This window comes from Ciconia boyciana, chromosome 11 (genome assembly GCF_034638445.1).
Source record: "Ciconia boyciana chromosome 11, ASM3463844v1, whole genome shotgun sequence".
NCBI lineage: Eukaryota > Metazoa > Chordata > Aves > Ciconiiformes > Ciconiidae > Ciconia > Ciconia boyciana.
The window spans coordinates 14,324,450-14,350,313 of record NC_132944.1 but is presented as its reverse complement, the minus strand read 5'-3'; the positions used below and the strand labels follow the sequence as shown (position 1 = coordinate 14,350,313).

General features: G+C 44.7%; 1 protein-coding gene across 5 annotated transcripts in view; it reads left to right on the top strand.

The window, feature by feature from the left end:
• Positions 1–1,375: 1,375 nt before the first annotated feature.
• Positions 1,376–25,864, top strand: part of MITF (melanocyte inducing transcription factor) — a 111,418-nt gene continuing 86,929 nt past the window's right edge. For 3 of the 5 annotated variants that reach the window (XM_072875843.1, XM_072875842.1, XM_072875840.1), the window contains exon 1: positions 1,583–1,987. In XM_072875843.1, the coding sequence (XP_072731944.1) occupies positions 1,884–1,987 (104 nt within the window). In that variant the 5' untranslated portion in view covers positions 1,583–1,883. Of the gene's footprint in view, positions 1,391–1,582; positions 1,988–25,864 lie in introns of those variants that run through there. The other 2 variants (XM_072875839.1, XM_072875838.1) reach the window with 2 other exon arrangements.

Genomic DNA, 25,864 nt, shown 5'->3' with positions numbered 1-25,864 from the left:
ATTCTTGCTTGGTTTTATTTTATCAGATCTCGCATTGCCTGAAATGAGCGGGGGTCCTGGCTGTCCAGGTGCGAGCAGTCCCCGTTGCAGCACCAAGCCCCACAGCCCTGGCCAGGGGGAATTGCCCACAGCCAGGGCCACCGCTCCGCTCTTCGCCACCTGTGACCGAGGAAAAAGATGTGTGGAAAAGGCTCTTTTCTGGCTTATCTGGTTTGCTGGAGTTAGTGGTGCTGCACTGATACAACAGGAGTGGTGTGATTTTAGCTGCGAGTGGTATGATGGCACCAGGATTATTAGGCATCAGTTATCAACAGCATCCTCAAATGTCCTGGGCCTTTGAGTTGTCCTGTGACTTAATTTAGTGAAGCCAAAGCTTTGGGGAAATGCCGTGAATGAAACTTCCTGTGGCATTTCTGAACTGGAAGGTCCCTGTCACCCTAACAACACAGTGGGTAAGGAGACAGGACGGAGCTGAGGAAGGTTTCTGACCCTCTGGATTGTAAAGGGGAACATCCTGATGGTCAGAGATGATACACAGCCCCTCACGAGCATGGGAACAGAGCCCCGCTCCCAAAGTCCAGCTTGCTGCAGCACCGAAACCCCAAGCTGAAGGAAACAAGCGAGGCCAAACAGGATAATTTAAAAAGTCCAGAATGGGACCCTCTACCCCCAAGGTCTTTGAACCCGAGGAGGGACCAACCCTATCACTCAGAGGGGCTGGGCAGGCACAGGACGTCTCTGATCCCTGACACCCGAATCCCCCTGTGCCGAGACCTCCTGGCCCACCCTCCCATCCAGCCCTCCTGCTTCTGTTGTCTCTGGGACCTGGGGCCTGTTGCGGGTACGATGGAGTACGGCAGAGACTTAACGCTGTGTTCAAAGATATCTGCTTTTAGTTTCCTAATCCTGCAGGAGCCAAACTGGAAGACGAGGCAGCATTAAAAAATTTCTGCTGCAAATAATTGAAACCCAGCTGGCTCTCAAATGTTTAATTTCATTGCACCTTTCTTCGCAATGTTTATGAGCTTTTGCCTCTTTATAAAGGCACATAAAGCTTGAAGGAAGCCTCTTAGAGCTATAAACTCTCGTGCTGAGAACTTATTCTGAAAAGTGCAGACAGTCCTGGGACGCGAACGCCCATCACTTTTGCACCCGGCAAAATAAATTATCAACGTGTGCCAGCCTCCGTCGCCTGTAGATCTTCTCTGTTGTTCGCTTTCAAACGCATCTCATCCTCCTCTGCTTAACACAGCCCCCACCTCGATCTCTGCCTGACCTCCCGACAAGGGCAATGCCCGAGTCGGAGGCCGCGCAGGGATGCCGCCGTGCTGCTGGACACCCACCGCCCGCCGGGCCGTTCGACAAGACCCTTTGCCGGACGTTTGCAAGGGTGTGATGAAAAGCCCTTTGCTTTGCTTTGGAATCTGCCCTTGCTGCCGCTGCCCTCGGCTTCGCTGAGCGCCAGCAGCGGACGGAGCGATGCCAGCCTCCGCTCCTGTGTGGCTGAGGGCAGGCGTGACGTCACGCGCGGCAGCTCTGGCGACTGCCTGTCGTCAGAGCCGTGTGACGTCAGCCCGCGGGGCGGGGCGGGGGCCGAGGGCAGGGAGGGGGCGGCAGGTGGCGGGCACGGCCCGGCTGCTCTCGGCGCCCCCGCCCCCGCGCTCCCGGCTGACAGCGGCGGGCCCGGCCCGGCGCGGCGCGGCCCGGCGGGAGTTGTAGTGCGCAGCGGGCGGAGGCGGCCGGGCCGGCCCCGGGGCGGACTACAAGTCCCAGGCGGGGCGGGCGGCGGCGCTGTGTGTGTGCGGGAGCGGGCGGCGCGGCGCGGCTGGGCTCGGCTCGGCGGTAACCTCCCGTCTCTCCCTCTCGCAGCGGCGGCGGCGACGATGCAGGCGGAGTCGGGGATCGTGCCGGACTTCGAGGTGGGCGAGGAGTTCCACGAGGAGCCCAAGACCTACTACGAGCTGAAGAGCCAGCCCCTCAAGAGCAGGTGGGACAGGCGGCGGCCGGCGACCCGCACCGCCGGGCGGAGGACGCGGTGCCCCCGCGCTGCGGGGCCGGGGCGGCGCGGCGGGTCCCCGCGCTGAGCCGGTCCGTTTGTAAAGGCCGAAGGACCCCCCCCCCCCAGCCAGCCCCGCGCTGAGGGGAGGCATCCTGCGCAGCGGGGCGGCCATTTAGCGCTTCCTGCCATAATAGCGGCGTTGTTGGGCGGGAGGGCGGGCCGGGCCGGCGTTATGTAAAGGGCATTGTTGGCCGTGCGGGGCCTCGCTGTCACGCCGGGGGAGCCCCCGCCGCCCGCGGGCTCCTCTGGGGGGACGGCATCGGCGGCAGCTGCCCCGGTGAGCCCCGCCGCTGCTCCTGCCCGCGCCCCCGGCAGGTGCGGCGGCACTCGGGGGGGTCAGCGCAGCGCTGCAAAGTTGTTGCAAGGTCTTGTGGCGTGTAAGGTTGTTTTGTTTTTTGTTTTTTTTTTTTTTTTGACTTTGAGAGCGGGTTTGTTACTTGCAGTTGCTTGGGGACTGGAAACTTTTGCCTAGGTACGTCAAAGTGTTTTTTCCCCGATACATATGCATTATTCTTATCTGGAGCAGCTGCGTCGCGTAGATATGGTCTTTAAAGGGAAACAAGGCGGTGTGTGTTTCTCTCCCTTGCGGGGTGTCAGGTACCTGCTTTCCGTCCTAGTGCTGGAAAAAGAAAGCAAATGCTCTCCCACGCCTGAGCATCTACCTCGTCAGCAATGGCATGTTTCTGCCTCCTTTGGTTTTTCATTCAGAGTGCTCTGGCGGTAAGGAGCCCTCCATTTCATCACACCTCTCCTAAGCAGTACTCAGCTGAGCATAAGGTCATTGCTGCGGGTGTATCATGTTTGTAATCAAGTCTGCTGTTAGTCTCTCTTTATGTTCATGGTTTTTAGTTTTGAACAGTGCTCTTCGTGTGTCTGTGCATGCAGTTGAAAAATGAATGGGAAGGTAAATATTTAAAAAGAAATTGTGCTAGAATGAACTTAGATTGTACTGCCTGTCAGACACACTTCAGAGTAAATAAATGAATTTTTGATCGTGCTCTGAATGTTTCAGAAACGCTGAAGGTCTTGTAGTAAAAGATGTTAAATATTCTGTCACTGTCACAAGGGCTGGCAAATCTGGGGCCACCTCCTGTGGCCTATCTTCACGACAGCCCTACCACACACTGAACCTTTGGTGTTGCTGAGAAATGGTGCATGTAGTGGTGGTGACGTGCAGCCTTTCGCAGCCTGACGGGCCAGCTGACCTAACCAAAGCTGCCAGAACTCTTCTGCCCTCCCAGGTTGTGCGGGGAAGTTGCCATTATCCAGGTAATTAGCTGGGAGCCAGGCTAATGTGCGGAGAGAGGACAGCACGGAGAAGTGGGTTCAGCAGCAGTGGTGGGTTCCAGCTGTGGTAGGAGACCCACAGGGCTTTGGCCTCAGCGTCCCTGTTGCCAGTGGAGTGCAGCAGTCACAGGGTAGATGGAGGAGCACCGATGCCTCACGCTGTTGTCAAATAGTTCTGTTTGCACCAGCCGCGAGTTCTCACCGGTGTGCAGGAGTTGTTGCTTTATAGTCGTCTGCTTTGTAGTCAGCAGTTTGTCTATACCTTCAGATGGTGTGGGCATGGAACTTAGATACCAGGTCTGCATTTGGCCTTGCACAGATGTTCCAACTGCTTTTAATTCCTGTGACTTGATGCTTTGGCACCTGAATGCGTCCCTGCATTGTTCACTTCTCTCAGGGGGAAGTGATAATAAAGATAACGCTGTAATGAAGCACTGGAGTATTTGGCCATCGTCTAAACATTGACATTTCAAACTTCCCTGGAGTGAGTTGCCTCAGTATGTTCTCACCTGGTACTCCCACAGAGCCAGCACTGCCCACCCTTGGCGTTTAAAGGGTCCCCCATGTGTCATCCAGACATCTTGGTGGTGCCTCAGGCAGGCATCTGTTCTGATGTTTCCAGGAGGGCTTGTTGGATAGGAGGGGTGACCAGCTTGCCCCAGTCTGCCTCCCTGTCCCTCAACATGTACCCATGCATGCAAGAAGAGAGAGCCCTGAGGGTGGAATAACAATCCGTTTTTTCTGGCAGATAGCAGACTGACATGTTAACCTCAGCGTGGAGCCTGCCCAGCTCACGTACAGCTCTTACCTCGAGGTAGAGTCTCGGTTGTCTTGCTGGTCTTGTGGGAGATGAAGAAGCAAAGGAGCTAGGGGCCCCTGCCAGGTCCATATAAACTTGTCCCTGGACCCAGGCTGATAAAACTTAATGATAACAGGAGCCAAAAGTTGCTCACAAACCTGTTTGCTTCATGATGTGCAGATAGTAATCTCAGAGGACTTCTGTAGTCCTTCAGCTTTGCTCAGGCCTGAAACCAGTCTGACTGATGATTATCAAGGGTATCCGACATCACTCTGCTGCTTTCTCTTGTGGATGTAAATCAGGAGTAATTACACAGCAGGCAGTGGGATAGCACCAGGTCAGCGTGGTGTAGCGATGGGACTGTGGCCATGGGAATTGCTTTCCTACCGTCTTCTCCACAGCCTTGCTCTGGAAAGGTGCCTGGGGAGCAGGCAAACCAGAGGCAATAGCTGATGTTAAGAGATGAGTCTAAATAGCGATCTACTCTTTTTCCCTGGTGAGAACTACTGATTTCCTAGCAACATCAGGGCTTTCTGTGATTTTTAACCATAAGAGGTGAGAAGCATCCTTGGCTTACTCATAGCAGCTGAAATCGTGAGTACGTAGAAAAAGCCATCCCGCTCAGAAATATGTAAGAACGCCAGTGCTCTGAACCAAGAAGAAACTTTTTTTGTTGCCCAGCTTAACTCAGCCCTGCTGATATTGTTGTCCTTCATTCAGTGAAACTCTCCTATTTGTTTCCTCCCAGATTGTTTGTTTTCATGTTAAAGATGAAAACAGTTAAGACAACCAGTTAAAGGTATCTCCTCTTCAGTGTGCCCTCACAGTTACTCCATCCATATTTCATAATTCAAGTCTGCAATCCAAAGCCGCAAGGGGTCCAATAATAAAAGCTTTTTGCAGTAAATACTGTACTAACTTGGGCCAAGCCACAACTGAATGCTAGAGGCCAAGGAAAAATGTAAGCCCAGCAGAAAGCTTTAATCACAAGGGATGGAGAGAATACATGGGGCTGAGATACATCAGTTCCAACTATATTTCCTAAACCCCTCAGACTGATGAGAAGCTAGCTTCTTGTCCTAAGTGCTAGACACATTTAAGGGTTCTCTGGAATTTGCTGTGGTTGAATGTCTTTGAAAACTGAGAAGATGTTTTAATCGCTTTGGTTTCTCCAGAGTCACTTTTCACTGTGAGAGGAAACTGGACTGTATGACTAGCCAGTAAGACAATGAGATTTATTTTTTTTCCTCACATTCATACTTTATTCCTCTCCTGCCATATTCCCGAAGGATAATAGTTTTAATTTATAAGTACATACACTTAAATATGTATGTGTTTGTGTAATGAACAAGTAAATAATATTTCTTTACTGGTACAAGCAGTGCACAATGAAATCAATGGAGTTTTATTTTCAGGCAATCAGTTGAAGAAAATAATCAGTTATTACCAAAAGTAAACACAGATCCTGACGTGTCTGCGTGCAGTCATCAGGGCGCTGTAGGCTTGAGTTACATCTGTCGTACTACTAGCGTGGATTCTTTAAATAATTTGACTTACTAAGGCGATGTTTTGGACATGAAACTGGTATCTGGAAGTAAAGACTTCACAGTCTGCCTTTGCACAGGGCGATCTGAACTAACCCAGATGTGCCAAATGCAGAAAAAAGATTCTATATTCAATTGCTTTTCTGTGTTTTTTGGTTCTATGTAGTGTGTGTCCATTTGGATGGCACGGGTGACCTAGCAAGCGCCAGCAACTTATTGTTGGTTGTTGTAATTTACTGCCTTGCTCTTAATAAAGCCATGTAGCTGCAGGTAAATTACTGCTATTTGTGCTATTTTCTGTTGCCCTTTCCCAGCTTATTTATTTTCAGACTGGTTAAAAAGCACCTGAATGATGCAGTTACTGAAGTATGTTTAGTGGAAAAAATTATTAGGAAATACTTTTAAGTTGTATGATAGTTTTTTAGGAAGCTTATTCTTGCTTTATGAGCAATAGCATTGAGATGTAGAGTTTGTCATTATTAAAGGAGTGATGTTTTTATAAAATTCTCGTCATTCCTGGGGTCCAAATGCTTTTTTTGAATGTAAGCCTTCAATATTTTACTTATATCAACTAGAACCTCATCTCTATCCAGTTAGGATCCTCTGTAAAACATTCTGTTTTGGTTTTTTTCATCTGGTGCTGTGCTAAACATTTAAGTCTTGACTTAGTAAAAACTTCCCTTTTAATACACAGTGTTTGTTGAGGAAATATTAATTTCACCGAAGTACACAGTTTAAAAATGTGTGCCTCTTACTCTGGAGCCAAAGAGGACTTTTTCTAAAGTGCCTTAGTCTGCAGATGATCAAATTTAGTTTTGTAAATGAACTTTGCAGCATGATTAAATTTGAACTTGATTACATTAGGCTTCTCAACATGGAGTTTGTGCCTTATTGGAGGTAGTCTTTTCATATTACTGCTATTTATGGATCTTATTCAAGTGTTTTATATTCTGTTTGGGTTCTGCAATGCAGTTTGTTCAAGCTACTGCTTATATCTGTTCCAGTTGTGCAAGAAGTGGAAAATATCCTTTATTTAGAACAGGTCACATGTGCTTGCATCCAGGAACCGCGTCTCGGTGTGTTTAAAAAAAAAAAAGTAAAAATGTATCTTGGAGGAACAGATTTTAAAAGTTCCTGAAATATTTTTCCGTCTGTTGCAGAGGAACATTACATATTTTAAACTAAAAGGTAATAATAGCTGAGTTTCAAGTGATACGTAGGCTAGCACTGACTGAAGTCAATGGTAAAAGTCTTAACCAACGTCAGTGGGAGTAGAGCTAAGCCAAAAGTACGTCTCTTTGAAATCTCTCCGGTAACATTTTTGTGAGTGAGTCAATAATCCCATGTTTATTCTGCACCTCAAATTTGCTTCACTGGGAAGGAAACCCTCGCCACATCTTTTTGTACTCTTTTATTTTTGAAAACAGTCTTAAAAGGAAACGCTGCAATTGGAGTGTCTGTTGTACAAACATGTGGAGACAATAAGTGGTATTTCTTTATATTTCTTTATGCTGGGAGCCCGTGCTGCTCCCTGTCTGTAGCAGAGTGTTTTCCATGGAGAGGGATCCTGGTTGACCTTTTCTCTTCTGCAAAACTCTCGCTCCGTTATTTGCAGTAGGCCTTTGCTATTTAGGAAGGAAACAGAAATAGCCTGTGAAATTCAGTTCAGCATTTGCTTTGATACAAACTGTTGAACATCACCTTTTTGCTTCCCTAGCCTGCTTTCCTCGGGAGGATTTTGTTTAGCTCCCAACCTGATCAGAGGGTGCCCAGATATTTTGAGGCTGAGCTGACTGCACTGACTGTGCACCTTTTAGCATGCACATGTATTTTCTTTTTATTTATCGGACTGCTGGCTGTACTAGTTGTGTGTAAGTACATATGCACTGTGCACGAAATAAATCCATGCCTTTCTAGTGAGCAGAAAGCTTCCCTAGCTGGCTACTATCAATTTACAGAATCCAGGTGATAATTTGAGTCAATATATTCTTCTGCCTTTTAAATGGCTGAAAATAAACGGCAGCAGCCCTGCTGATGGATAGCTGGGGTGCCCCTGGAACTGCTTGTTTCCCTGTGTGTAGTGGAGGTAATTTCACAAGCCTCTGGACCAAAATTTTTGGGGCTGCTATGAACCTACCAGTTGTCATTAGCAAGTCATCGCGGAGCTTATTCTGCGCTGCGTGTGTTTTTATTTGGCACTTAGGGTGATGTATTAGAGGTCCTTTCCAGCATGGTGGTAGGCAGCATGACTAATTCCTGCATACGTTTTGGTCAGTATGTAGAAGAAAACTGGGAAACGAGAGCAGAAGAGACTTGCAGATGTGTTATTTTATAAACAAATTCAACCTCTCACCATGTTCTGTGATTAAAAGCTTAATGGGGAGAAATCTGTCCAGCTGCTTAAAAATGAGGGTAGAGGAGAAACCTGTTCTGACACTTACTATGCTGTCCTTCTATTTCTAGGTTTGCTTTCCAAAGCAACACATTTTAAGACTTTGAAAATGAAAAGGAAGGAGTAATTCTCTGTTTACTTTTCTGCTAAAAATTGAAATTGCGTGTTGACTGTTAATTGTCTTCCGAGAATGATCTGCTGCTTCAGTGTTGAGAACAAAATGAGAGTCCAACTTCCATTAAGCTGGTCAGGCTCTTGGCCATTATTGTCTGTCTCGTTCTATTTTGGATTCGAAAAGTTTTTGAAATACATTGGTTGTAACATTTTTGTTTGGTAAAATTCACTGTCTTTTAATATCATTTTTGCTGGAACAAAGACAACATGATTAAGCAGCATGGCATGGCAGATTTCGCTGGACAGTTAACTATTGCATCACTATGATATTATACTAGAACTGTGATTATTTTTTTTCTTTAATAATCCCAGCAGCTAAACAGTAACAGCACAATTATTGGCTTGCATGTAGTTCTACACTTCATTTCATACTGGGGAAAAACAACACAGGAAAAGGAATATTGTTGCATATTAGTAATATAACAATGCTACTGCTTTATCTGCAACAGCGGTAAAAAAGCTGATGCTGCTGTGAGTGTCAAGATTTAAATACTTAGGTTCCCTGGAACCAAGGAGTGTAATACAGTCTGAAACAGATCAGCCTGTCCTCCAGCCCATCTCCAAGGTAGAGGTTACATGTGGTTTCCTGTGTTACACACATCAAGGGTCTGCTTGCTGTGGATGGGCACTAGCAATTTTGGGGTGCCTTTTGAAAGGGCTCTGTCCCAGTATCTTTGGCCAGAATTTCAGCCTGCGACTTGCAGAAGCCCTAGTCATTGATGTCTGTGGGCTTCACCTGAAAATAAGCGTTTCGAAGAGGACGTAGGAGTGTCCAAGTGAAAGAGGGTGGTGTGGGTATCACTGGTACAAGTACAAAAATTGTGAAAATTGAAAGGAAGGCTTGCAATGCAACTGCTCGCTAATACTTTAGTCACTAATAGTGCCTTTGGATTGAGCTCATTTTTTCTGGTAACATCTCTGCTGCGAGGGCTGCTGTAATGTTTGTGTTAGAAGCTTTCTGCCAAGCATGCAAGCCAGGGTCTGGTGGTTTATAGCTTTTTTTTTTTTTTTTTTCCTTCAGTGGTAAGTGATTATGTAGAAACCTTCTGTAGGCTCCCCCCGCCCTGACCTGCTGCTCACAGCTGCTGTGTGGACTGGACTGGCAGGTTGAAGGGCAAAAATGTGTTGCTATGATATATAATTACTTCTTCCAGCGTGAGCCAACAGAGCTGCTTGCTGTGATGATTGTTACATATACTGCTATGTAAAACAGAATGCAAGTTTAATGTAGGGTTTGGGCTATTATTTTAATGTTGTAATTAACAGCCTCTAACAGTAAACAAGTTTTTTTTTAAATCGGTTCCCATGAAGATTATTCCTTTACGATGTAGGCAGACATACATTTGCAGATGTGGAGTTTATGAATTCTGTATTACTGGGAGAAATGAGCACCAAGAACAAACAAATACCTCTTTTTCAGACCCTTTTTCTTTTACTCTAGAATATCACAGGCACGGTGTCAGGCGGCTGGAGATCAGTCCTGTGGTCGGTATTTCATAGGGACGTTTCAGCTAAGGGAAACAGTCGCATTTGAGGTGATGCGGCAGTTCCCATCTCTTGGAAGAACTGGATTCATCTTTCTTAAATGCTTCCCAAAAAACGGTGATCTAGTTTCACAGGTACGTTGTGCCTCCGTTTGTGCTGCTCTTTTGACACAAAATGGATGTAAACCCACGTGAACCTGCTGCTTAGGCTGGAGTGGCTGGGTGGAGCGGGCTGGGGGGTCTGGTCTTCCCAGACCATCTTGTGAGACTGCTTGTGAAGAGACCACTGAAGTTGCAGGGAGTAGGAAGGAGGTTTGTGTCTGTTCAGACCTACAAAGGCAAGCTTTGTTTGTCTGTGTGCAAAGATTACGTGCCTGGTTTGGCCTGCTGTTACATTAAAGAATTTATTTATGATGAATTCTGTGAGAAAAGGACTTTACATAGTGAAAATTAGTGTTTTGGGTACCTGGAAAGATGTTGATCAGCTTTGAGATATTTAGGTGCTGGAAGCTTGCCAAGTTTAATGTGTTTAAAGCATCATGCCAATAACAGAGACTATATTGTTAAAGCTTGCCTGTAACCCTAGGATGCTGAGACACCGTTTCTTGTCTTTGCCGTATGTGACAACACAAACGACTGTATGAATGGTAGAAACCTAGTAGGGCAGGGGTGCTGGGGTCTGGATTCAGGAGAAAAGTAGCGAGAAGAAGTGGGAATAACTGGAATGTCCCGAACAAGGGATGCTTCAGAGAATGGAGACAGGAATGATGAATGATCATTACTAATCTTATTCCCAGCCATCCTGTTGTAACATGTAAACACATACAGAAAATAGGAATTACTGTGATTCTTTCTGGAGGAGAAGCAGCCAGCTAGAAAACTTGGGGATGGAGCTAAATCAGCTGGGAACTGTTTCAGGGTGAGAAGATGGGAGCAGACTTTGGAAGCTGTCAGATGGCAAGAGATGGGGAATATGGGCAAGGGGGGTTGTGGTCCTGGAGCTTCAGAGTGGGAAGTCAGAACAGTACCGTAGAGATGGAAAAGGATCATTGAGATATCTGAGTGGGAGAGCCTGGCTGAGCATGTTTTGTGCACATTTACTATTTCCTTTTGGGATTCTTTGAGTTTTATCTAAATAAAGAAGGAGAGAGTTTGTATAAAATATGACTGACTTTGGAAATGCTTTTTCTGGATGTGTCCCTGCATGGTAATATGCAGCTGTAAAGCCGTACTAGGAATACAGAGGTGGAGGGAACAAACCAAACCCTTTTTATAATGTTTGTGGACTTCAGCCTGAATAAATAACAGTTGTGACCTGAGAGAATGAAGTCAGAATGTTATTGAGATGTGTACACGTGCAGGAGGGGATGATCTTACAGAAAAGCAAAGGGGAAGAAACTCTTTTGAGCTGTTCATTGGAAGCTGGAAGGAGTTCAGGGAGGAGTGGGGTTCTTTCAGTGGGTCCCCTGGCATGCCATTAACTACTGTGTTTGGGTTTCTGCTCAGTCTAGCAAGCTTTGTTATTTGTACCAAATATTTACAATTCTACCCAAGCTCAGCCATGCTAAAGGCACATCCCAGATGTCAGTCTGTCTAGTGGCACAGTTCAGAAGAGTTGCTGGGATCATTTATTTATTTATTGCTGTTGTAACACAAAGGTTGCTATCTGATAAATAATTATTCCACCCTTGGAGAAGGCACATAGTAAATCTGTTAAGCTGCTCCTTTGTTTGTTAGGCTTGTGCATAATGAGTTTGGAATTTAACATTAGTAGTATGCCATGCAACTGCTCATTTCGTGACCTCATCCTCCTGCTCGGCTCGCTGCTTGTCCACCTGTCACATCCTGTTGGGCACCTAGGGCTATATTCATAGGGGGAACTTTGGTTTAGCGTTGCATCATCTCATTTTTATGTGTTCTGCTGCCTAGTGGAATTAAAAAAAACCATGAGGTAGGTGTCTAGGTTCTTTACAGAACGCACAAGGGAAAGGTGGCCTCAAAGAAGGCTTGTGAAAACCAGAATGCGGAGTGGGTGATTGCCCGAGTCAGCTAGTGAAGGGCGTAAGAGGCTGGTGTTGGTGTTGAACACCGTCCCTTGAAGATTTGGTTGTCTGGTCTAGGTGAGCTGTGGCTAAACCTTTCTCAGAGCAATGTGCCAAAGACAGGTCTGCTCTTACGGAGATGAGGAAGAACAGGTAGTATGACATCCCCCTACCCCAGCTTTAGCCACTCGGACACGGTAGTTCTGAGTTCCAGTCCTGTCTGTGGCTCAAAACATGGGATTGAACGTGTCCACCACCCTTTGGAGTTGCCCAAACCAATAAACCATGGGCTTTTTGAGGTGTCTCTTTTGCAGAAGCTAGTCTGTTTTGCCTTGTATAGTATTCATTGAACTGGTCGGGGCAGGAGTGGCTTGGTAATGCAGGGGCGTGAGCATTTGCCTGTGGTGGTTCTCACCCTGCTCCAGAAAACAGTTATTTGTACAAAGTGGAACAGCTCTACCAGGAAGCAAGGAAGATGTGCTCAGAAATTTGATCGTTTTCAGCTCCATCTGTTTCTAAAAGGCAGTTGTCCAAATCTCTGTAGTTGGGATCACACCATGAAATATAGGGACCTGCTTGAAATATGAGTGATAATATTTGGGGCACAGGTAGCTGGGTGAAGGGAAAACACCTTTAGGGTTATGGGAACCAGAGATTCCTGAATTCTTGCAAGAAGGCAAGGAAGTCAATGGGTGGTATGGACTCTCTGATGGTACTGGTGGCCAAAGGGCCTCTCCGAGTGGTCTATATTGGTGAGGAGGCTGTCAGGCAAAGGTGGATATTAAGAGTGAAGACAAGTATACATCATTTCTTAAGAGCGCTTATTTTTTTAGGAATGTGAAATCATTTGTGGTACAGCAAGAGAAGCTTGAATCTGTATAGAAGTGAGTTACAAAGGAGTAAAGTGAGGCAGATGAAATAAGATTGTGTCTCTATCACAAACTTGTTTTTTTTGATTTAGCTTGTTGCACAACTTAGTTTCAATCTAATTGCAAAACTATTCTGCAAGTGATAATTTGGTTCCCAGCTAATACAGCTTTTGATATTTACTGTACAAAGCTGTGCTGTGGGAGCTGCTCGCCCTGAAGATGCTGCAGGCCAGCAAGGACTTTCTGTTTTTCAAGTGTGTCGAGTAATGTAGAAAAAAGTGAAATGGGTCTGCCTGTTACGAGGATCTTGAAGGTGCTGGAGCTGCCCCTACAAAGAAGATGGGGCTGGCTGGAAGGGGCCTGGTGCTGCTCCTGCACGTTTGCAGAGCTGGGGAGGGTCTTTCTTGCAGCCTTTTTGGTATTTCCCAAAGGAATCTGCCACCCTGCCTTCACAGCAGCCTCCTGCTTTCTGGGAGAGATCCCTCTGAGTGGGCAGTAATTACTGTCTTTCCAAAGGAGTCCTCGTTTGTGGAGGAGACTGTTAATTATCTCTCACTTAGCCTTTCTAATGAAGGTGCTTGTAAGGGTTGTGCTGGGGTACCACGATCTCCGTAGGACAAAATATCCCTCCTCTGGGTCTGCAGTGTGTGCAGTGACCTCTTGCTCTGATCCGGGAGGTGCGTCTGTTCTTGGGTCTCAGGTGGGATCTTTGGGGACTTGCTCTTTGAACCTGTTGACCGTTTGGCCTTTGGCCCTGCAGCACCACTTGAGACTATAAATAGACCTGCAGAGGAACAGGTCCAACGATCTCGTGTTCCCAAAGGCTGTTCTGCTGTGCCGAGCGTCGTGCTGCGTACCAGCTCAGTGAAAGGAGGCTGGTGAGGAAAGGTGGCTCTTGTAGTCAGCTGTGACCTGGAGCACCTCTGATGGTGGTTGCAGTCTCAGCTGGTAATCCCACTGTTTTCATACCCAGAGCTTCTCCTGGGCAGCCTGGGCATTGCATCTATTTTAGGTAGGCACAGAGACAGAGGCACACGGAAGATGACAGGTCATGCTCTCCCAAAGGATTGCGAGAGCATCAGTGCACTATCAATATGGTGCAGTGTTCAGCAGATCGTGGTGATGCTCTTGTCTGTGCCATCCTGGCTGGCTGATGTGGAAAACCAGCGGTACTGCAGGAAAAAACATATTAATGACCTAGAGCAGAAATGCTTCAGTGATTTCTTACAGCTCCTCCTTGTTTAAGTGTTGGGTTTGCTCGTTAGCCTGTTTTCTCATCTCATTTTGGAGATGTGCTATGAGCTGGAGAGTGATACTGGTTTGTATGGTTACCAGTCTCATCCCCTGCTGTCTGATAACTCCTGCCCCGTTGCTATGAAACGTTTTAGTGAGGTGCCATGTAAAAGGGATGAATATCCATCTGTAACTGCAGAGAGATTTTTCCATGGCTCATCTCTTGCTGATCTTTCTGATCAGTTTTCTAATTCTGCTGGTGGTGGATTTGAATGATTTCTGGTGTTGTCATACAACTCTGCATGTTTTCCATCTATAATTTAATACCTTTGCATTGAGGTTTATTAAATAACACAGTGCAGAAAATTTCAATTCCTTGTTGCCTCTTTTCAGTAGGTTTATTTTTTGTGGCAAGGACTTTCACAACTCTTGAAATTCCAATTCTGTAATCATTATTTAACCTAAGACAGTTTTCCCTGTATTTAAGAGCTGCAGAATCAGGCTATGCTTTGGAGAAATGCTAAATTTGGCTGCTTGCAGAGTCATCCAAAGCACATCGGTTGTTCAGTAGGTGCTGTTTGGCTTCTTGTAGTGCTGTAGGGAATGCCTGGCTTTGGGGCTATGTGATAGAAATGCAGTGACTCCTTTCTGCATGTAGCATGGGAAAAAATAAGTGGTCGAACTAGGAACTGTGTGCGCTTCATTTGGTGGCACTTACAGTTGCAGAGCACCCTTGGCAGCAGAAAGACGGGTGCTCTAGAACTGCAAGATTGTATTGATTGTGTTGCATTTCTGCTGGAACAAAAATATAACGGGCTCAGCATTTGCACTTTCTATTTGTGTATTGTTTTCTCTTTATTTTGTGTATTTAGAAAATGCTATGGTCTGCAAACTGCTGGTTTAGTATTTTCTGTGGAATGAAAACCATCTGGATAATTTAACTGAATTTTATCGAAGTTTTTGGTAACAGGCTCTTTTCTGTTTCCTGGCATCTTGTTAGATGAAGATGAGAATTTGAGTTAAAATTCAGGGAGGTAACTATGTGCTGGTTTATGACCGGGAATTTTAGAAACAACTTGGGCTTGTTTGAAGTTGTAAAAGTAATTGAAATATTAAAATGATATACAGTCTCTCCCGAAAGCATTCTTCCTGAGCAAATGCTTGCCATAGGCTTTTTTTTTTCCCCCCCTCTAAAGTACTTTGAATCCTTGGCATAGTGGGAGCTGCAAGCTGAAGAAAGCATTCAGCGTTCATGCTGAGGCTTCTTTGAAAGAGATCAGACTTAAATGCCAGATAAAGTTAAACAGATGGTTAAAGACTTCCCTTGACCAAACCTCTGTTCAGCAAAACAATTCCATGTATTCTTTATTTCAGAATCCTAAATAATTCAATTGATTTCGTACTCGTAGGTTTAGACTTGTTGCAGCCCTAGGGCTGTAACAAACACGGGAGTGCTCTACCCTGATCCAGCAAACCTTAAGCATGTGAACTGTGCTGCTCAAGACTGTTTGTGCTTTAGTTTCAGCTCGTGGTTTGAATACGTTGCTGGATTGGGAGAAGTGTTCAGCATATGGCAGGCTGTTAAATCTGATGTACTTTTGAGCCTGACACTGTGATTTTAATATATTCCACTTTCGTTGAAACACTACTTAGAAAAGTAAAAAATCCCACTAGAAAAAGATAAATGCATAATCTTTTCAACATGAGATGCAGAATTAACTGAATTTCAGCACAGTCTGTTTAACAGAGGAAGAGCACTCTCAGTCAGATTTTTCTTTCTCCCCCCTGCCCACCCCCAAAAGACTTAACTGCCCAAGTAGTTTCTGATGTCCTGATGATAGCATTGGCTTATGGGGTCATTTTTTTGGGGGTGGATTGTTTGGTTTTGGTCTTGGTTGTGTGGGGTTTTTTAATTTTTTTTTTTAAGTGAGTTGAAAGAAAGTAATAAAGTTCTCAGCATTGGAAAGTTTTAGGTATTTGAGAGATGAGTATTTAGATTTGTACATGCTTAAATCATGAAGAACAGTTCCTTGAGCACTCGTGTGTGTGTGTCTACTGTGATAGCAAGTGCTTGTGTGGCTCCTGTGAAAAAGCAGCTGTATGTGACGGCAGCTTTCTGAATCCAAACTAGGTTGTTCTCAAAGCCTACCACAGCGTTGTTAGTCTAATATCAGGTGTCATGTAGACAGATTCTGAAAATTTGGAATAGGGTTGTTTTCAACAGTCTTATGTTTTTCCCAGTGGCTGTGTAGAATCACAGAGTTATTGAGGTGACACCTCTGGAGATCATCTCGTCCGGCTCTGCTGCTCATCATGTTGAGTAGGTTGCTCAGAGCCATGTCTTGTTGGGTTTTGAGTATCTCCAAAGACAGAGACTCCACAACTTCTCTGGGTGACCTGTTCCAGTATTGATGATCCTCACAGTAAAAAGGTGTGGATTTTTTGTTTGGGGTTTTTTTTTTTGGGTTATACGTAACTCATGTTTTTTGACTTACGTATCACAGTATGCATGAGATGAAGTATGCAGGAGGCTGCACACCTCCCCAAGTTGCGCTTCTTCAGCTTTGCTTTTCTAAGTAAGACAAGGAGAGTTATTGCTTATCTAAACTGTTGCAATTTGTCCTAAAAGGAAGTGATTGTACAGGCATAGTTAAAGACCTGGTGGGCAAAACTTCTGTGTCCTTTTCAGTCTTGGCTCAAAGGCTGCCAGGTTTTCTTCCTTGTCTTGATTCCATCTTGTTTGACACAAACTAGTGCTTCTGCTCTGTCATTCCCCATTGCGGATGGATGCAAAGCACCCTACAACATAACATTACATTTAATAAGCACTTCAGCTTCAGTGCAGAGGTTGTGTCCAGTGCTGCAAGACTGTAGCTTGGTGTTGTTTGTGCAGAGCATTTGACAGATGCTCATCGCTTGTGATGTTATCTGGACTGTTTAACCTGTATAATAATTCCACAAGGCTGTTGACTAAAATTTTCCAGTTCTTTGATGCACCAGCACTAACTTGCCTGCTATGAATTCATACACTGAAGTTGAAATTACTTCTAAAATAGTAAACACGAACTTTGGCCATTTCATGCTCTGGGGTGATTCTAGAATTGGTTCCTCAGTGTGCTGTGCACAAAGTGCCTTTTTGTAACCTGCAACTGTGTCTGTGTTCATCGGGACAGTGTACAGTATGCTTCTGCCAAGCTATATTAAACAAATAGCACATGGAATTGAGTATCTAAGCTTCAGTCAGGACTGATCTTGCCTTGGCTGTCCGTCACACAGTTATCTAGAACTACACTTCAGTTTTCTGCAGATTGCTTTTGGCAGCTTCAAGGACCAACAGACTGGAGATCTTACAGAATGTGTTCTTTAGCATAAAAAAGGTTTACTGGAATTACTGAAAAAGTTTACTTCGGAGGTGCCTTCCAGGGTAAAGTGTAGCAGTTAAATACAAATCTGTAACAACACTGTCAATAGCAAGTAAGAGTCCAGCGCTATGCGATGCCATAGCAGTCTTACTTGATTCACTTGGTATCAGACATAGAAATGAACATGTGCTGACCATACAGTCTCCAGTTTGTATTTTCTGAGGCTGCATTCATTTCTCTGTAACTGTCAAGCTCTGACATGTTTGGGTAACTGAAGCTGACTGGCTATAGCAAAACATCCAGTATAAAAAATAAACCATGTTTATTGCTCCAGACTTTTGTTCCTTTTGCATTTCCAATAACTATTGAGAAATGAGCAGAAAGTTAAGGGTGCTTTCCCAGAGTAGCACTTGTTGGGGAAGAGACTTGATTACTTATTGTCATCTAGAAGCTCCAAGCAAACGCAATAGCGTCAATGCTCCTTCTTACTTTACGTTTATAGACGAGGATGATGTCTGCATTTATGCAGTCCGATTGGGCTTTTCTCGTGCAAATGAGTGACTTTGGATGGTAAACAGTGTGCAGCGGTATCTGCACTCCCCAGATGCTGTAAGGCTTACCTCTTGGGTGCCTTGGTGACAAAGTTAATACCACGTGAATGTTAGAAGTTGGCAGATTTTCACTGTAGTTTTTGGTTCTACCTGCACCTGCAGTGAGAGCTCTTTTTTTACCCCGTCACTTCTGTTTGTCTCCCCTTGCTTATTCTAAGGCTCAGTGGTGTGTACAAGGGAGATGAGGAGAAGCAAGGTAGGGGGAGCTGTCTGGTCATCTGCTTACAAGGCCATCTCAAAGTGCCACTTGAGTATCTTGCTGCAAACGCAAGATTCGGGAGCAGGAGGAGTCCTGTCCTCTGTCATCTGGGTAAAACGTGGGATCCTGGGAGGTCTCACTGTGTGAGCTGCTGCTTGAATAAAGCTGTTGGGGCAGTTTAACTCTGCAATGCTTAACTTCAATTAAGTTGTCAAGTTTAGCATTGCTTTAGGCATTAATAGAGTTTTACTCTCACTTAAAAATCTGGTTTAGTAATTAACCTCCATTTTATTCTGGAGTTCAGAAGGTGCTCATTTAATGCAGCAAATCTAATGTCATGTGAATTAAAACATGAAAGATACTCAGTAATGAGAAACTGAAACAGGGTAGTGCAGAAATTAGATTATATGCAGTTTACAGGGAGCTGTGCTAGATGCTGAGTTCTTAATGAAGAGCATTTTGAAGGCACTGCCTTACCTCTGCATTTGTATGGTTAAGGAATGTTCTGAATTAAATTGGGAATTAGTGATAGAGTTGGGATTTCTGTTGTTGCACACTGACTTTTTGTTGCACATAGGTTTATTGTACGGCTTTTTCTGAAATCTGGACATTGGATGACTGTGACAGTGCAACTACCAGAAGGTGTGAGGCATTCACAGAGGCTGGGAGAAAAGTGTATGAAGATAGAGGGACCCCTGGTTCAACTGGGTGATACGGACTAATAGTTGAGATCCCCTTCTCTGTTGTAAGTGAAGAATGAACCCAAACTCCAGCATATTCTACTGGGTTTATTGTTGGAGAGAGGCACAGAAGGATGGTACATGGGAGGAGAATTACACCTGCAGGCAGCAGAGTTGCTTCACAAAAATTGGCCTGGCCTTTGTGATTTACTTGGTAGCATTCTTCATACTGCTGTGCCCATATTTTCCATCCTACCGCAGCCATTACTGTGACAAAGAAAAGTGGTCCCCAGCTTTTCTGGCAAGAGGACTGTTTAACTACTCCTAGCATTGGAGTATAGCTGTGTACTGCTGCTCCCCTCTGCAAGAGCAGAGCTGCTATGCAAGAGGAAACAGGTTTCATTTTCCCCAGAAAGTGTCAGGCTTATTGCACATATGCGTGGAGTATGTGCCAGCTGGTAAGTCCCATGCTTTTCAGGACTGGACTGCTGTCATCACACCAATTTATACGGGCTGACTTGCCTTTGGATATAAGGTCGAGGCCTTCAAACAGCCCGGAAAACTGCCCTGGTTTCTGCTTCGCAGGAGTTTTGGGTGACTGCAGGGATAAGGGGCAGCTTTCCCCTTTTCTACATGCACAAAATGTTGTTTACGCATCTTTTTTGGTCTGGGTATCGGGGACTATGCAAGAGCACCAATCCAGAACATGAACACAAAGGCATTTGCAGAGCAATACTGTCTATTGTGCTTTTGCCCTGTGGTGTGCATTCTCAAGTTAAAGTGCACTTCTACCAGTTCTTTGGTATTGCCTACTCCAGTAGATTTCAGAGGCGAAGATGCAGGAGGCTCGGTGTTCGCCCAGCCATCTCCTCTATAGTTTAGATATGTGGAATCAGAGGCTTTGTCTTTGCTGTCATTTAAGTGATTTAAGGGAAAAAATAGCCTCTTATCACTTAACTACTTTATTTCCAAGGCAGTAATGTGGGGTAAAAGTTCACCTTATGAACACGAGCAGAAGGACTGTGCGCTGCACGGGGTGTGGCTTTGTGCTACACCTGATCTCCCCTGGCTGCAGGCTGCTGGAAGGTATGGCCGTGCCCGTCTGTGCCTTGGGCCGCAGTCCTGCACCCTCTGAAGGAGCTGGCTGCTAAATGGCTGCAGAGAGAGTTGGTTTATCCTCCTGATTCAATAGGAAAGGACCGCACATGCTCCAAAAAAAGTTCTCCATCTGCTTATAGAACTGACTTGTGCGATGGCTACACAGTTACAAGACCCAACCCAGGGGAAGGTTGGGAACCAGGACTGTGGGAGGGCAGGACTCCTCCTTCTGTAGCAGCTTGCAGTTACGTTGGGTTAGATGGAACATAAAATCTTACTGCTGACCTTATAAAACCACGGTAAAAGTGATGTGTGAGTTGTGTGGCTGGCATGTAGTTGGTTTTCTGTATGCAGCTGAATTTTGCTGTCTTAAAAAACAGCATTCCAGTAGACAGTGTGACAAGCACCATGCTTACGTTCAGTGACATCTTTACCATTTAGTCCAGTTTGATGACTTTATATGAATGATTCTTAACATACTGAATCTCTTAGATGAATGAGCAGTAATGCCAGCGGTCTGATAACCTGCCAGGACTCTTTTCTCGAGCTTTATGCTTACTCCATAGGAACCATGTCCCAAATATACTGGCTCACTGAACTAATCATCTTACGGTCAAGCGTAGTTTAGTTAATTCTGTGTAATAATTTACTGATGTCAGCTATACTGCAGTAGTTATCTGTGTGCAAAGTCCTGGTTCATAGCAATATGATGTAATGCAGGTTAACGCTAACCTCTTTGACCGTAGACTAAGCTAAGCTGTCTTAGTACACATTGGCTATCATCTAATAGCACACGTGGCTGCTCTCGCTACTCAGCTGCTGAACAGTAACTTGTTAAGCCAAGGTATTTTGATCGGCTGCTTGAGTCCTCCTGCCACCATTGAGACCTGGAATCACTTGCGTCGACTGCAGCTGTAACGTCCAAGTTGTCCTGCGTTAATCTGTTTTCCATGGGAGACAGAAGATGTAGATAATGTATGAAACAGGATTAAATTCTTCCAGTGTGTAGCCACTGCTGGTGACTGTGGACTAGTTTGACAGGGTTCACATCTGTGTTAACTTTCAGAAGACAACATGAAGCTGTTATGCAGTTACTACCCACTCCAGGATCTGCACATCAATTAGGAGAGGCTGCTTACTCATGCTCCTCAAAAGTTGTGCCAAAATAGCTATTACATTATGTCAGAGCCCATAATTGTTCAGGATGAAAATAATCAGAATATAAACCTTGTTTCTCCTCAGCAGCTTTGTATACAGACTAGGACTTTGATACAGGGGACTTTGGAGCTGTACTGGTTCAAGAGGGTTCCTCTGTAGTTGGCACACATCAGGGAAATTATTATGAAATGTGACGTTATTTCTCCAGCAGGATATCTGGGGAGCTCCAACAACAAAGTCCTCTGTAAACAGCTTTTGTTCTGCATGTTATGACTTATTCTACCCTAACACTTAGGATCCCTGCTCGGGACCCAGTATCCTGTGCTTCTGGTAGGTGCTATGTGAGCATGAAGGAAGGCGGTGGGATGCTTCACAGCTGATCTGGCATCTGAGAATAAGACATGAGAAGCAGATGGCTACAGGGGGAAACAATGAGGCAGAGCTGTCAGCGTGATGGGAAGGAGTCCTAGCGCACCCACTGCCTCGCTGTTGTCAAAACCCTGGTCGGTGTCCTGCACAGGCAAGAGCTCTTGTGACAGGCTTGATGGAGGATGGCAGGGCAGGTACGCTCGGAGGTATCTCTGAGGACCTTCCTTTGTAAATGGGAGAAAGCGCTGAGCAGATGTTATTGGAGAAATGTGGCATTGTTAGTGACCAGCTTGTAGATTTTCTTCTCAAGCATCAGGAACCTGTGGTTCTGGATCCTAGCCTCATCTGCTTGGGTAGTCGGTGGCAGTTTACTATGGCCCAGAGGTTCGTGGCAGCAGAGCCTTGGGCAGGTGTAGGGTCTCAGTTAAGATGTGACATGCCAAGGAGGTAGTGTCTGTGGAGAAGTGACAAAACCTGTTGTAACCAAAACAGAAAAATATTGGCCTTACTGATACTTGTGGTCTTAGACAGGAACCTGGAGATCTGTCTCCTGACCTTCCAGGCTATCCTCATATAAGAGCTGCCTGATGGTGCTATACAGGAGCTCTTTTTCCCAAAGAAGAGAAACAGCTTGAGTGTAATCGCATGAATTATTTGTACTGTGCAAAACACAACTTGAACGAGGACTCTGTAGAGAAAAAAGTACCGTCACGCTGATGGGAAGGCTAAGGTCTGTTCTGTAATTCTTGATCCTAATTCATTATTTTCTGTCTGTTTTGCCTAATACCTTGTAATGCAGGGAAAACGATAACTCAGAAAAGATGGTGTATAATAAAAATAGAAGCGCTTGCTCCAATTCCGCCATATGTTAATGGCTGCATTTTCAGGCAAGAGATTCCAGTAAGGTGTGCCAACAGTCTGAATACCTGCTTGTGCTGTGGCCCTCTTTCCACGAAAAAGCTGTTTGGGTTAGAGACGAGGGTGAAGTCATCGGGAGTGTTTGGTATCTCTGTGAATTGGATGCAGTTCTGTGTGTTTTTATTAGAAGAAATTAAGTATCATAATTCCTGAGGTACTAGCAAGGTTCTTGCTTTAGGAATCCTGTCTCGCTTCCATTTATTTCTTCCCTATTGGAAAATTCATGGCAAGCGAATAAATTTGTCCCGTTGGAGGCCATCTGGAAATAGCTATAGCAGGCTAAATTACACATTGTATCTGATAAAAACTTTTCAAAGACCCTTTCTCTGGGGAAAGGGAGGATGGAGGCCTGGAAAAAGGTTTAATAGGAAAAACAGACAAAGAGATTAGGGTTCAAAAAATATAAAATTTTGGTAATGCTTTAATTCAGAGAAAAACAGAGAAGTTCGATTATGATTGAATGCAAATGCTGAAACATTAAAGTGGTACCTAGCCAACGGCCGTTCTCTTGGTTTATTCTGTCCCCCTACCAGTTAATGTATATAACATCAAGATGCAGACCACCTTTCCATCATTTGACAAGATAGCTACCTCTGTTAAAATAAAAATAAATACACAGAATGCAATACCGTAGGTTTGCACCTGGAATTTGGGTACCGATCGGCTGAGCTCTGGCAGGTTGGATGTCTAGTTCCTTCTTTCTCTAGTTATTTCAAAACCAGGAACAACTCATCGAAGCCTGGACTAATGAATCATTGCAAATGCTTGATGTGTTGGCAGCTACATGCCACCCAGCTTCACACTCTGTTCTGCTGCCATAATTTTAAGAAACTATTGGAACAGTGCCCTCCCCCCCAAAAAAAAGTATATCCAAAGATCTGGGAACTAATATATGCAACCCTCCCCCAGTTTATTTGTACCAAGCTGTTTGGGTAGGCCTTGATATTACTTCTAGCTGCAGAGCAGGTTTTAGTCAAGAAATCAAAAGTTTGGATATCATTTACTCTGAATAGATAAATGAACCAGTTAATCCAGAACTGATGAAAAAAAGCTCATCTGAGTTGGGAGAACTCAGGCAAATAAATCAAAATCTCCGAGTCCATAAGCAAGAGCTATATGGTGCTTTGCTTTAAATGGGGTATTAGTCATTATCCTGTCAGTTGTGTTTATTAGTTTGATTTAGTGTTGATTTGAGGTGTCTCATGCCAACCTATGTTCATCTTTGCATGTACAGGAGGCTTATTTATTCTCCTAATGTATTAGTTCAGTTAGATTAACTGAAATCTGTACTTCCATCAACTATTTGTCACATTTTATTTGACTCACGAAGTCCACGTCATGATGTACTTCATTGTATGTGTTAAAACAACTTAGTCCAATACTTCTAAAAGGCTGCCTGTCTTTGGGGGAGCAGAGCTGATCTGCTCCCCTCAGTTTGGCTGAGGGGTTAGTAGGTGGTGTTGGTACTTCCAGCAGAGAAGAATCGGGGAGTTATGAAGGTGAGCGGTCCTCTCCTGACCGGGTACTTGATGGACCTTTGGTTTTTCACCCCACATCCCTACAGCACCTTGACCCTTTGCTTTCTGAAGCAGACCACAAGTCACATTGCAGATGAGCCTGGCCAGAGGAAGAGTTTCCATTTTTACGGAGAGGTGAAGTCAGGGACAGTGTTTTAGCTGGAAGTCGTGAATCAGGCCTTCCCTTCAAATCCAGAGGAACGGTCCCCTTCTCCAAGAACTTAAGACCTTTTCCAGTATTTGAAAAGTTGCCTGCTTGCCTGTGCTAGTGCTCCTGCCTTTTCTTTTTCTCCATTTCTGCAGTGTCAGGAAGAAAAAATAAATCTGTAATCCAAGTAATATTCTAAATATAGAAGTGCTAGTTTACAAATGAGAAATCTTTCTGATGGCTTCAAAATGGGTTTTGTAATAAAAGGAAATGTATTTGACACTGCCAGAATTTACAGTCCCACCAGAGGCTTGTGAAATAACTGCTATACCAAACATCCTGGGCTGTAATGGAGCTTGTTGACACGTACGGGTTACTGAAGGGTATTTCTGGCTGTTGCCATGAGGATGGGTTAGCAGGAAAAAATACTTTCTTTGCGACTACTGTAGGGCCCTGTCTGTTCTGTCAGCTTTTAAAAAAAGCTTTTTAATAAAAGGTGATTAAAGAGGGGGGCTGTCTTTCAAAACAAGCAGCAGAATATGGCCCCTGGGAGCCAGGAGGAAGGGGTTGTAAGTCTGATGTGACTGGTAGAGACTAATACTGCTTTTGGCTGTTTAACCGACTAGAAAACTGTTTTGCTGGAGTCACTGCAACTTGCAGACTTTTTCTTTTTTTTCTTTCTCCAAAATCCTTTCAGGCTTTGACCTCTCTACAGCTGCTTTACAAGTATAGGTTCCAGTTATTCCACGGTGGGATAATGACTTTTTTTCATGTGGTCACTTATTACTAAGTGTTGCAGGAAGGTGTCGTAGTAGTTTTCAAGGAGGTGTCCAATGCAGAGACTACTCTCAGCCATTTGATTAGATTTCAGCTGTGGATTTAGAGGTGAATGGTCTTATTCCATTTGACAGCACTTTATTTGTAGCAATTATTTATAGGTGCATCCAAGGGTCCAGTTCTGTTTGGTACATAGAGGCATAACCATGAAGAAGTTACATTAGAAAGAGTGTACTTTGCATGATTTCTGCTTGGTCTAACTTAAGAGGCACTGAAGATGTATCAAGGAGAGAGCCAGCTTCTGCCCAGCTTCTCGTAGTGTCCAAAAATAAAATGCTATGGGAGGACTTTAAAAAAAAAAAAAACAACAACCAAACAAAAAGGCTGATGCTAGGATGCTAAAAGAAAAAAAAATGTCTGTAATGAACTTTTCCCCTAACAAAAGTTAGTTTTCAGATTGAAATAAGACAGTTAAAAGACATACTGAAGTTTGATCAGTAAAATTGTTGATTAAAATGGGAAACTGGGGCTCTGGTGCTTCATTCTGTCTTCAGAAGAAGCTTCCCATCTCATTCACTGCCACACACATGAGGCTTGCACCATATTATTTTCATCTGCAGGCCTCTTAAGGGTTTTACTGCTTGTCTGAGCCTTACATTGTTTGCATGAGGGGATCAGAAAATGGAACTCCGTGGTACACTGAACATTAAGGATTTACTTAAATGCTTCACTAAAGTTCAGTTTCCCAAGCTGAGTGACAGTGGTTTAGCCAGCAAAAACCCAGTTTTAAAGCCATGGTTTTCAGTCTTGTTTAGGCCTGTGACTCTGTGTAACCTGTTTCTGTGGGAGATGGGGCTTTGCTCTGCCTTCTGCTGTGCTTTTAACTTGCAAGCTTCTGATACCCACACACCACTGGCTATTGTTTGAGCCCTGCACTGGGGACCACTGCTCCAGGCTCTGCTCCTGCTCGGTACACAGTGAAAATACCTCCGTGAGCTCTCAGATGTTTCAGGTTACATAAAACAGAATTTAAAACAGTATATTTTTCACAACATTTGGAACACGTGTTCGTGAATATAAATTTTCGGTGCAGTGCCAGCAGAGTTAGTCTAACAGATGCGGAACTCCGTTACTAAGAATAGTT